The sequence below is a fragment of the Pelophylax lessonae genome (genome assembly GCF_965119305.1).
Source record: "Pelophylax lessonae genome assembly, chromosome: 2".
NCBI lineage: Eukaryota > Metazoa > Chordata > Amphibia > Anura > Ranidae > Pelophylax > Pelophylax lessonae.
In genome coordinates this window covers 164011253-164024717 of record NC_138769.1, presented here as the reverse complement: position 1 = coordinate 164024717, position 13465 = coordinate 164011253, and the positions used below count along the sequence as shown (strand labels likewise).

General features: G+C 44.2%; 1 protein-coding gene across 2 annotated transcripts in view; it reads right to left on the bottom strand.

The window, feature by feature from the left end:
• Positions 1 to 237: 237 nt before the first annotated feature.
• Positions 238 to 13465, bottom strand: part of LOC309545737 (caspase-1-A-like) — a 71430-nt gene continuing 58202 nt past the window's right edge. For both annotated transcript variants that reach the window (XM_082245080.1, XM_082245081.1), the window contains 3 exons: positions 11845 to 11988; positions 6688 to 6797; positions 238 to 463 (listed from right to left, as the gene is read on the bottom strand). In XM_082245080.1, coding sequence (XP_082101206.1) covers positions 374 to 463; positions 6688 to 6797; positions 11845 to 11988 — 344 coding nt within the window. In that variant the 3' untranslated portion in view covers positions 238 to 373. The remainder of the gene's footprint in view (positions 464 to 6687; positions 6798 to 11844; positions 11989 to 13465) is intronic.

The window sequence follows — 13465 nt, the reverse complement described above, 5'->3', positions numbered from 1 at the left end:
CTTAAAAACTACTAATGAAGGAATAATAGAGGCCGCTCTACATTTTTACAACATGCTCTGTGAAACCCAAGCCCAGTTCGACCCTGCTGAGCTACAGCTAAATTGTAAGTCAAATTTAAAACCACAACATACATGTAGCAATATAACAGGGCTGTTTGTTGGACAATGCAAAATAATTAAGGATATTCACAATATTTTAAAATGGAAATAAATTATGGCATGTGACTATATAAATGCTTTTTAGAAACAAGGCCATTTGTTTGCATAAAATATTCCGGTCCTAACAGTGTAACATCCCAACAGGTAGGTGCAATTTATTATATTAAACATATCATTTTTAATTTTCATATTCCATGTACAAAAAAGTGTAAATCTAAATTCCAGGGAAAAGGTAAAATTTCTTTAAGAGTGTTTTCCTCTCCTGTGTAGGCATCTGTACCCCTTCCTTGAAGGACAACTGAACCTGTGGAGACATAAAGGCACAAGTTCAAGTATACAAATCTCCTTTTCTGAGTATAATTATTTGCTTTAACATATAATATGCTTCAACTGTTCAAAATGATTCTATAATAATTTCTAGTTAACTACTCACCCAGTGTAATATGCAGTAATCCTTAAAACATTTTGAGAAGATTTAGTAAAATATATCTCCTAAATGTCTCTGTTTCTCAGCGCTTAAAGGAACATCTAAGACCTCATTCACGAGGGTGATTACCTGCATACACTGGATTCCAGCGGCAAGAACGCATATGATTGTGTCCAGGCTCGGTCCTCTGTCCCTAACTGCAAGTACCAGCTTGGTGTGAGAAAACATGCGAACAGTAACCGTTTTCGTCAGCCTGTCATTACTTTGTACAGGCTATGTGGCTGCCACTATTTGCATACACCTGTCATCACAGCCATAACAGTCTGCCGATTCCTGCCACTGGAATCTGCTGTATGCAGGTAATCGCCCTTGTGATGGCGGACTAAAGCAAGCACTGAGTGACTGTAAATATGCTCAGGTTGGAGAAATTGGGATTTTTGTACTTACCGTAAAATCCATTTCTCTGAGTTCATCAACTGACACAGCGCTCCATAAATAATAACTACTGGTTATATTGCCTCCTCCAGGAGTAGGACTAGGCAGAACAAAAAACACCTGGCTATGCCCATGCACCATCCTCAGCTTGGTATTAAACCCCACTCTCTGCTCTAGGTAATGAGTTTAGTAGTAAGCAGTATTAGAAGCATCAGAACTCCATAGATAGGTGGGTGTTGTGTCCGTCGATGAACTCAGAGAAATGGATGTTATGGTAAGTACAAAAATCCCATTTTCTCTTTCGTTCATCGACAGACACGGCGCTCCATAAATCATAACTACTAGAACGTCCAAAAAGCAGTGCCAAAAGGAAAATGAGGGGTGGGGAAAATAACCCAAGGCTAAACATAAGAGCCCTTAACCAGGTTACAGGAGCTTTAACCGCAGGAGCCCCAAAAATAAAAGTATAAAGAAAAACACCCCTCAAGAGGAAGCAGCCCCTCTTAAACGGCAGCCTGAAAAACTTTGTGGCCAAAAGAAGCATCCGCAGATGCCAAAGTACCAACCTTATAGAATTTTGTGAAGGTATGCACAGACGACCAAATTGCGATATTGATGCCTGTTGACGGAAGGCCCAAGAAGCACTCAGTGCCCGAACAGAATGCGCCATTACAGGGAAAGGTGGAACCTGACCTTTAATGGAATAGGCTTGAGTCACCCTCTATCTAATCCATCTGTAGATGGTAGCTGAGGATGCTGTCAGCCCTTTTCCTGGTCCGTCTGTAACCACAAAAAGCAAATCTGACCTCCGCAAGGACTCAGTAGGTGCCAGATACACCCGAATCGCACAAACCACATCCAAGGCATGCAAAGCAAACTCCTTGGGATGAGCTGGCTTGGGAGACAAGAAAGGCAACACAATGTCCTCATTCAAATGGAAGTCAGAGACAACTTTAGACAGGAATGATGGACAGAGACGAAGAACCACTTTATCCCTATGGACCACTAAAGAGGGACTGCGACAGGATAATGCCTCCAATTCCGATACCCTGCGGGTTGAGGTAATAGCCACCAGGAATGTCACCTTCTAGGATAACGTAGGCAAGGGAATTTCCTGAATATTCTCAAATGGAGGTTTCTAGAGAACCAACAGTAAAAAATTTAAATCCCATGACGGCAAAAGAGACCGTACAGGTGGAGCCACATGTCAAACCCCCTAAATGAAGGTACGAACTAAAGAGTGCATGGCTAGGGGGTCGCTGAAAGAAGATTGCCAGAGCAGACACATGGCCCTTGATGGTACTCAAGGCCAACTTCTGACCAATGCCCTGTTGAAGAAAGGTTAAGATCCGAGCCACAGAAAAGGATTGAGGATGGGCGCCAATCGACTCACACCAAGAAATGTACACTTTCCATGTACGATGGTATATCTTGCTGGAAAATGATTACCTCACCTTCACCATAGTAGGGAATTACTGATCCAGATAGACCTCTATCCCTCAGTACCTGACTTTCAATAGCTAAGCCATTAAAAACCAGTGACTGTAAAGCAGGATCGTAGATCAGCCCTTGGGACAACTGGTCTTCTATGAGAGAAAGCTCCAAGTGACGTTTATGGCCACCAGACTGATTGGAAGATCCTCACCCTTGATTACTCGCAGGATTTGCAGAAGAAGCCTGAGCCCAGAATGATACTGGCCATACCGTGGCCCTTGGATGCCTGCCAGAGGAACCCGTGATCTCACCACATACCTCAGTATCATCCTGTGGTGTCGAACCTACTAAAGGAGCTGCATGTAGGACTGTGCAAACAGAACTGTCCTGAAGGTGGAGCGAGAACTATCTGTGTGACAGCAGCCAGTTAATCATGGCCTGTGGTTCCTGAAGTTTGTCCAGAGGAAGGACAACCCTGGACAGAATTAGAATCAGACCTAGGTAAATCAATTCCCTGGACAAGGATAGGGGGGACCTTAGGTAGTTCGGACATCACCTGAACCTTTGCAGGAATTCAATCCACAGAAGGAGACTCAGGACCTAAAAAACCTGAAAAGGACAAGCTTTGTCCCCCTTTCTGGGTACCCCCAAAAAAGTAATTTTCGTGGATTCCCTTGACGATCATGAAGGGGGTCTATGAGGCCGTAAACCAGCGAAGATGTTCCCACCACCCAAATAATTGGTGAGGGCAGACCTTCATGCTAAAGGGGTCTTGTCTGTGGGTCCGGAGAAGCTAGCTCCAGGCTTATCAGACCAAGGATGCTTTGCACCTCCTGGGGAAGATTTGAAAGATCTATTTCCCTTATTCTGTGTCCCAGAAGCACAAAATAATTTTCTATGTGCTGAGAAGGAGGGCCCCCATCTGTGACGAGGCTCTTTCCCTTTCCTAGACTATGGCAGGAAGGTACTCCCCCCCCCCCCCCGTGATACTCTTAATGATGTCATCCAGGGTAGCCCCAAACAGGTGATCGCCTCTAAAAGGCAGATAAATGAGAGCTCTCTTAGAGGCTTGGTCTGCGGACCAATTCTTAAGCCACAGCACAAGCCTAATCACCACTGCTGAAAAAGAAAGTTTGGACAGCACAGAAGCTGTAACCAAAGCAGCATCACAGGTAAACTGCAGCCCATGGACCAACTGTCTGCTAAATCAACATAGGCAGCGGGGGCCTGATCACCCCCCAGGCCCCGGGAAAAAAGCTTGGCCCATTCAGTTACGGTCCTGAGACACCAGGGCTGAAGCAAAAACTGGTCGCAATGTCGAACCAGCCATAGTAAACATTCTGCGTGCCACAGCCTCTGCTTTCAAGTCAGCCGGGTCCTTAAAGGACGGGGAATTCTCTACTGGGATCACGGTAGCTTTTTTCAACCTGGAAACAGGAGGGTCCACCACTGGTGGACCAGTCCACTTTTTCTAAAAATTACTCCTCAAAAGGGTAATGTACAGCACAACGTTTGGGGACCACAAAGGTTAATTTTGGTTGTTCCCATTCCTTACAAGAAAATACGTCAAAATAAGGCACATAAGGAAACACATTTGGAGTGCGAGGTGACTTATGCATACCAAACAACACAGCCACGTTTGTGGCTACATCAGCCGCATTCTCTATTTTTAAAGTCTCATGCACTGCGGTGATAAGTGCATCTACCAGCGGATGGATTTGGGGGTGTGATGTTAAGCCCCCCTGGAAGAGCCGTGTCCACGGGGGCATCAGGCTCAGAATCAGATAAGACAGACCGAGCAGGGAAAGGCGGGTGACGCTTCCTCCTGGGCCTTTGCCCACACGCCACTTACACCCGGGACACTAAGAACTGCAGGACCACTGTCTGTGCAACCATGGGAAGCTGGGGTTCCAAGGCACCTGCCACCTCCTCGTGGGGGTCAGTGGGGGAGATGTGACCGTGAGGCTCCATAAGGAAAGGAAGACCTTGCAGTACAAAAACAATCTTTTGGCACCACTAAAGGATCCCCCCAAGGCTGAGGGTACCTATCAGCAGAGAGAGAGAAATAACAGGGACCCCCAAGGACTCCCCCTACTGATCGAAGGAGCACTGAGAATTCTGACCCAGCATCACCATGGGCGCCATCCCTGTTCATATGTCCCATGCAAAGGAAGAGTAAACTGAGGAAGAGGAGGAGCTTTGGCATCCCCACGAGGCTTCGGTCGTCTCCAGCGTCTTACGGACTAAGAGAAAATGCCCCCCGTGACATCATCAAGCTACACAAACATGGCCGTCAACTGGAGACCAGCAAGACTAAGGGAAAATGGCTCCTGTGACATCATCTGGCTACACAAACATGGCCGCCAAATGGAGACCAGCCAGACTAAGAGAAAATGGCCTCCATCAGCTATAGCAAGCTGCCAGGATCTGTGCCCTCTGCAATGCTGCACCCTCCTCAAGGGGACCCCCTCCTGAAGGTAGGAAACACATTAGGGGAGACTCCGCTGTGCACTCTGCATCTGCACTGGGGCCCCCCTTCACTATACCCACACTGCAAACAGTGGGACATGCACCCAGGGGTCTCCTACACTGGAACCCCTCCAGACTACCAGGGCAGGACACACTATCCCAGGACCCTTACAGAGCGGGGATAGTGGGGGGGACTCCAGGGGTCTCCGCTGCATCCTCTGCCCTGGGACCCCCACCAGACTCCAGGTCCAGACAGGGGGGAAAGGAAGTGGGAGAAGCCTAGCTCACTGAGGGATTTTTAAGGATGAGAGGAGGGAACCTGCAGGCAAGTCTGACCATCCCTGGAGGTTACCTGCGTCCACCCCAAAAAAACTGCCAAAAGGGGAGAGGGGGGACTGTACTTATCCTTCCATGGTGCGGGTATGCTCCAGACAGTATCCTCCCCACCGAAGTAGGGGAGCTGTCGGCCAAGGGACCGCTGCGACTGAGACCCAAGCCAGGTCGTAGGCGACCTTGCGAGAAGTTTAACTCGCGGGCCAGCCTCTGTCCGTGAGGCTATGTTGCGGCCGACCTAGCGCATAGCTGCAGTCCTGCATGCACTCGCTGGCTGGGCAGGAGGGACCCCTGGATCTAGATTATCCAGCCCGTCACCCAGCCCGGCAGTTGATTGTAGATCTCCCAAGAGAAAAAACGAAAAAGGTGTATAGAAGGAGAAAAAAATTGCGAGGACCAGAGATCCCAGCCGGGAGCCTAGGTCCTTACTCCTGACTACACAGATTAAAACTGAGAGCACAGATGGGAGATAATATACCAAGCGGAGAACAGCCCATGGGCGTAGCCAAGAGTTTTTTGTTCTGCCTAGTCCTACTCCTGGAGGAGGCAAAAAAACAGTAGTTATGATTTATGGAGCGCTGTGTTCGTCGGTGAACGAAAGAGAAAAACAGATTTGCTGAGTAAAATTACATCACTAACCTCTGAGCTGGGATTCTGAGAGTAACTGCATATAAGATGGCAGCAAGTACTGAGTTTAATCGCATTAAGAAACCAGAAAATGGGAATTTTGACTTTCCTACCTGTTCCTTATCTTGGAGTACAGTACAGGCCACAGGGCTTGTATTCATAGACCATGGGTCTATCATATGCAGGCTACCTTCAGGTGACTGGACACTGGTACAAAAACGTGCTAGGGCTGCCCTAGAGCATGCTCATAAAATCCCACCCATTCTCTGAGATTACAGTTTTTATGCAAGCAATAAGAAGTGGCCACAGAAGGCAGATGGGAGGGGCTTGTGTCCTGTATAGTACTCTAAGATAAGGAATAACAAGCTAAGTCAAAATTCTCATTATCTTAATCTTACAGTACAAGACAAAGGTCTTGTAATCATGGACCATGGGGTGTCCCAAAGCAAATGGTGGAGGTGTGGGCAACAACATAGCAAACAGAACTGCCAACAGGCCCACAGAAACAATGAGGGTCACGAAACCAGAAAACACACAGATGACAGCTTGATGCACCTTGCAGCAGGTCTGAAAATCCACCTAATCCACCTGGTAAAACTGGTAAATCACATATGTTTGGAACATTGGGTGATTATGCTAGGTTGAGCATTGCTAAAACTAGTCGTGTAGCTTACTCCATCTGTATGCTTTTTCCCCCAACATCTTTCATAATAAAAATATTACAGGATCCTTTCCGGTTAAGTTAGGAAAATGCTATAATTGTCTATCAAAACAAAACAAAACAAAAAAAAAAAAAAACTTACATTACGGAAGATATCCTCTATGGAATAGCGGTGGGCATCTTTTTTCACGTGCTCGATCAGACGTAGGATGAACAAGGAACCTTTTCTTGGATCTCTCCAGGAAACAGTATCTAAATACATGAATATAAAGTCAGACACGAATAGACATATTCTTATGGCTTCTAATGGCGTCTTAAAAACTGACCTGAATATATTCTTATAAACTTTACTACGGAATTCAGTAAACCTTTCCGGCACATTTCTAGCAGTAGGTCCCTTTAAAACTACCTGCACCTAATTCAGACATAACTTTGGCACAGTTTCGGAAACAGTACCGATACAGGCGACAAATTCAGTAGTTCTAACTACTGCCACTTTAAGAACCTGTCACTATAGCTGCAACAGATTCCAAAAGAATTACTGTCAGTTCCCAGATTAGGAAACTGGTGGTAATTAAGACCAACTATGAGCTGACATATAAAGACGCCAGTGCTCAGAGTGTGGCATGTCTGTGCTAGGAAGCGGTCATGAATGTGACAGCTTCTCAAACAGGGTTCCATCCCTGACCCTTGTTCATCTGTCAGCCAGCAGATTTTCCTGCCGAAAGCCTAATGTACTGTACACAAGAAGGCCGGGAATAATGGCTAATGAAATTACCCAAATTTGGCAACACCAATATATGGGCTTTGATGAGTCACAGGGTAGGCAGACCTAACGTCCCAGAGATATCAGGCTCCACCTACACAACCCCGCACCCTCCCACTGCTATGTGCTTTCAATCACAGGCAAAGCGGACTTGACGGGGAACGTGCCTCTCAGTTCTCCATCAGGCTTTGTCCACTCCACAACAGAACTCCTCAGCTGTCTGTGTGATGGGCGCAGTGGCCAGGGAGGGAGCTCAATGCTGCACCCCAAACTTCAGTGTTGCCATATCCTATGACAGAATCATGTACCTGTTCCCAGCAGATATTGCCTGGGATCCGGTACTCTCCCTCCTCATTGGCTGGGACATAGCAGCGGGTGCCGTTGGCTCCCGCTGCTATCAAAGTCAGTGAGCCAATGAGGAGAGAGAGGGGTAGGGCTGAGCCACGGCTCTGTGTCTGTATGGAAACTCAGAGCAGCGGCTCAGCTCAGGTGCTCACATAGCAAGCGGTTTGCTGTGGGGGCACTTGGCAGGAGGTAGGGGCCAGGAGTGCCAGCGAGGGACCCAAGAAGAGGAGGATCTGGGCTGCTCTGTGAAAAAGCCATTTCACAGAGCATGTAAATATATCATATTTGCTATTTTCAAACAAAAAAAAAACAAGACTTTAATATCACTTTATTTGGAAAAATAAACTTGACAAAGATGAAAATACTGCCCCTGTTTTTACAGTGGGGTAAATAATTAATTGATCCCCTGCAGATTTTGTAAGTTTGCCCACTTACAAAGAAATTAAGGCTCTATAATTTTTTACCATAAGTGTATGATAGAGACAGAATATTCACCAAAACTCCAGAAAAAACACATGATACAAATGTTAGAAATTGGGTTGCAGTTCAGTGAGTGAAAAAAGTATTTGATCCCCATGTTTGGAGGAGGAAAAATGCTATGACCCTAAGAACATCATCCCTACAGTCAAGCACCTAGGTGGAAACATGATGCTTTGGGGCTGTTTCTCTGCTAAATGTACAGGCTGACTTTGGTTGGGGCCATGTATTGTAAAATCTTGGATGAGAACCTTCTTACCTCAGCCAGAACAATGTAGGTGGGTCGTTGATGGCTCTTACAACATGACACTGACCTAAAACATATCACCAAGGCAGTAAAAGGAGTGGCTGAAGAAGAACCACATTAAGGTCATGAAGTGGCCTAGCCAGTCTCCAGACCTTAATCCCATAGAACATTTATGAAGGGAGCTGAAACATTGTGTTGCCAAGCGACAGCCAAGAAACCTTAAGGATTTAGAGAAGAGCTGTAAAAAAGAGTGGACCAAAAATTTCTCCTGAGATGTGTGCAAACCTGTTCAGCAACTACAAGAAGCATCTTACCTCTGTGCTTGCCAATAAGGGTTTATCCAAGTACTAAGTCATGTTTTGCTTGGGGATCAAAAACTTATTTTACAGCACCTTAATTTATAGCATTTGCTTTATGTGTTTTTTTATGAATTTTTGGGCAATATTCTTTCTCTATCATTTAAAATACACCTATGATAAAAAATTATAGACCCTTCATTTCTTTGTAAGTGGGCAAACTTACAAAATCTGCTCTGGATCAAATACTTTGTTTTCCGCACTGTATAGGTTTTCAGAAATTCTCCAGTGTTGATAACCAAATTGATATTTAAGTCTATAGATAGCCTCCTCTTTTTTTTTTTTTGCGGTACGGCCGGACTCCCCATCTCCATTGTCAATTCTTCAGCAGCCGTGGAAGGAGGGGGTTTTGGTGGCGCTTAAGTTTTTATAAATACTTCCTCACCGGGCAACTCGTTTTTGCTCATCGTTAGCGAACTCCCGTTGTGGAAAAATCTAAATTTAAAGACATTTTTTACACGTACCCTGACCCAGTGGTTTGGACAAAATACACTAGTACACTGTACACTAGACAGCAAATAGTGTCATATTGTCACACTGATGACCTTCGACACACAGAGAGCGTTTTCGGCTGCCTCTCTTATTTTTTTTTATATAGGTATTTACAATTGCGATACGTGTTCCAGTCCCAATTTGGCAATGGTCTCCTTATCTTGGAATCTAGTGATATGGAATTATTGATCAGGGATGAATCGCTGACAAAGCCACTGTCCATCTACAAAGACCTCTTCCCCGAACTGCTAAATTGCTAAGGCCATGCATGTCGGCCTGGGATGCTGTAGCTCCCGGCTTAGACAGAGATGAATGGGATGATATTTGGGATGCCCCCTTTACCAGACTAGTGTCTACTAGAGACCGTATTATACACTAATAATTTTTACATAGGGTCTATTTTACACTGGCCAGACTGGCTAAAATATTTAAGGCTCAGTACTCTCTCTGCTGGTGCTATTCCATGCCCACTGGAGACTTTATGCATATATTCTGGGGATGCCCTGCTTTTAGACCTTTCTGGGAGGAGGTTCTGACCTGTTTAGGCTCAATCAATAGCATTTCTGTCCCCCTCTCTGTTGAGGCATGACTGTGGAGCTTGGTGGATTCCTTAGCTACTACCAAAGCTATACACACTCTCCTTACACTATTATTATTTTATGCTAGGAAATCAAACATTTTGTCCTGGAAGAAGATGTCTGCACCGCCCTTAGCATTATAGAAATCAATAGTTAACAAAGTGGTTCCTGTATGTAAAGCCACTCACTCAGAACGGGGAGCTTTCACCAAGTTTGACAAAGTGTGGGGTAGTTGTCTATCCTCCTCCGGTTTCAGATTGATATGCTTGTGCATATCATGATATTTGCCCATCTTTCTTTCCCTCTATTTATCTTCTAGAGGGCGCTTTGTCTACTCAGCGGTTTGTGAATGAGGGGGTTAACTGATACTTCCTGCTTGTTTACTATTGTATTGTAAGTTGCTTCTGTTGTTGCCATTTATTGTATATCACCCGGCATTACTGTCTTTGATGGGGGTGAGCAGGATGGCCCATCATTTTTATCCTTGTATTCAGAGGCGTAACTAGAACCTTCAGGGCCCGGGGCAAGAAAACATGAAGGGCCCCACAGACCCCTGGCTGGGGCCCTTCCCTTCAAGCCTGAGGCTCTTCCCACTGATCCTGGGGCCCTTTACTCTTGTTGCAGGGCCCTTTATTACGGTAATGCAGTGGGACCCTTTCACAATTTCTGCAGTGGGCCCCCTTCCTGCCATCTTGGGGCCTCCCCACGGTGGTGGAATGCCAGGGTCCGGTTGCAAGTGTGACCTTTACGATCCTGGAAGTTCACCCACTGGTGTTAGTAGTTTTTATTTTTTGGTATTTTAATTGTATTATTGTTTATCATTTTATTTTATTTTTTTAAAATGTCACTGACTATGACTCTGTCCATTCAGAAAAGGAAGAAGCTGGTAAATTACATATTTACCGACCCCTTCCTGGTTCTCTATTGTGACACATCCCCTGCAGCAGTCGGCAGGAGAGGGGAGGGAGCACGGGGGGGGGGGCAGCAGCACAAGGGGAGGGGTTGGGACACCAGGGGAGTACACAGGGGCCCAGAGACAGCAGAACACAAGTGAACTGGATAGGATGGCAGAGGCAGCATACAGAGGAACCAATCTCCTCTATTTTCCTCCTGCAGCTACAGGAGGAAAAAGAAGGACAGTGATTTCTCTACATGCTGCCCCCACCGCCCCTCCTATCCAGGTGTACAGGGGAGCCGCACAGGCCCCCTGGAGCATGGGGCCCGGTTGCAATTAAAACCCCTGCAGTTACCCCCTGCTTGTATTACTGTTGTACGGGAAGGCGGAACTCAACTGGTCACTGGTATCTGGCCAATACATTGGCATTGAAGTTGGTATGTCATTGCTGAGGCTGTAATTGTACTTTTCCTTTTTTGTTCACCTGCTACTTACTGTAGAATTGTAGCTAATTTCTACTGCTGTTTTGTACTTCTCAAAAACTTCAAGATGTTTGCCAAAAATAAATAAAAATAAAATAAAATGGGAACTTGTGGGGTTAGAAATACACGGGCATCCATTACGTCATTTTAAAGGAAACTTGTACTAAGAGAAATGAAGAGGCTGCCATTTTGACACTCCTTCTAAAAATGGCTAGATCTTCATATTTGTTTTGAATCAGTGATTCAGAAAGTACTGATCTATAGACACTTTACTAGTAGAGTGCTTATTACAGGTGCATTGTAGTGAAGTCAAAATCAGCTTAACAACTCTGGAGCCTGACACTTTGAATGTAACTTAGCTATGGCAGGTCCCATATTTCTATTCCTACTAATCCACTTTAAATATTAGTCTTCTATAAATGCTTTTTTCTTCTTACATGTGGCGTCCATTGTGGATTTTTATATCTTCTGAGACCAATCTACAGGAATCTAAACATTTCTGGGCATCAAACAGGTTGCTGGGAGAAGTAGGGGGACCCGGGGTAAGGTGGGTAACATTGCTAGGTACCATAGGAAAATGAGCATTAAACTTGTTGGAGGCTCCCCACTGCAAGATAGATTTTTTATGTTTCCAGAGTTCACCATTAAGAAGACTGGGTACCTGGTGTAGTAGAACAAAAGCAGATAAAGTCCCTCTCCTTCTGGAGCATTCGCATGGCGTCATCTTCCAAGTCTTCCAAATTTTCTTCAACATCCCGAGGGGGGTCAAAAATACTGTCCGATACCAACACTCGACTACTCTCACCTGCGATGAAAAAAAAAAAAAAGAAAATAAACCACTTCCAATAATGCCACATTTCTGTTATTTGTACGAATAGCACGGCTTTAAAAATAATAAAAAATAGTTATAGGGTCTTTGGGTCATTTACCTGTAGTAAATGTTTGGTAAATTCACATTCATTACTTTTTAAAAATACACCATATACAGTAGATGAACGGTTTTACCTGTCAACAGTGTTGTAATTCTGTTTAGCCAGTTGTGCTATGTCACACTTCATAACTGTGTCCATGCCCACTGTCTGGAAATGAGAGTTGCCAGGCTATTATGCTTATCTACTGGTTTCACTACTTACTAAGCTGCTGAGCTGGAACAGGTTCAGATCAGGAAAAAAGCCTTTCTAGGCATCCTTGTTCTAGGTCAGTAACTCAAAGCATTGAAGCAAAAGGGTCAGCATGGAAACAACTTGCATTGCCAGACTTTATGAGATGTTTCCGTATTCATTATGAAGTACCACTGACTAGACATGTGCAGAACGAAAAAATTAATTTTGTTTTGTTTCGACTTTTTAACTAATTTTGTTTAGTTAAAATTCGTTTTTGGAATTAGTTTAGTTTCATTTATTCGTTTTCGAATTCTATTAGAATTTTTCGAATTAGACCAAATTAAATTCAATTTGACCAAATTAAATTCAATGCAAACAAATTCTAAAAATTCAAAATCGACATTCCAACTCTTTTCAGTTGGAATGCAGCTGCTGAATTTTTCACCTTTAAGAATTGCAATATGATTACGATTCATATTTGTTTACAGTTTTAAATTTCGTTATTTTGGACAAGTTTCGTTTCGTTATTTCAGGGGATTCGATTACTCTATTGTGATTCGGAACTCAGGTATATCCGAATTTCTGATTAATAAAAAATGTGCCCAAATTTCGATTAGGAACAAAACAAATCACACATGTCTACCATTGACTGTTAAAGCTGAACTTGAACCTTTTTTTCAGCCTTGCACAATTGTACAGACTCTTCATTGTTTTGATTTCACTGTACACTCCGAGCTTCTCATTTTTTATATTAGAAGCTACAGCAAGTCATACAGAGCCGGCCTCATTTCTTGGCTGAAGATATACAGCATGATTTAGCCATTTCCTCCCCAGTCTGACAGTCCCTGGCCTGACCCTTTCATTCATTGGATTTAAGTTCAATCACAGAGGCTTACCTATCCATACACTCCATACATTTGTAGATTAAGTTGACAAGATTTGAAACTGTGTAGAAAGCTTTTTGTATGCTTCAAGTGGGTCTTGCATTCCTATATATCTATAGTAATACAAAACCTGCTTGAAACAGGTTCAATGAGAATTCTGAATGATCTCAGAATCATCTTAAAGCGGTAGTATACTCATTTTGACAACTTTGCATAATATAAATCATCTGTGTCCGTATTACATTACTAACCTTTTACCCTGCCTGTCACTTTAGCCGTTCTCTTTCTATTTACA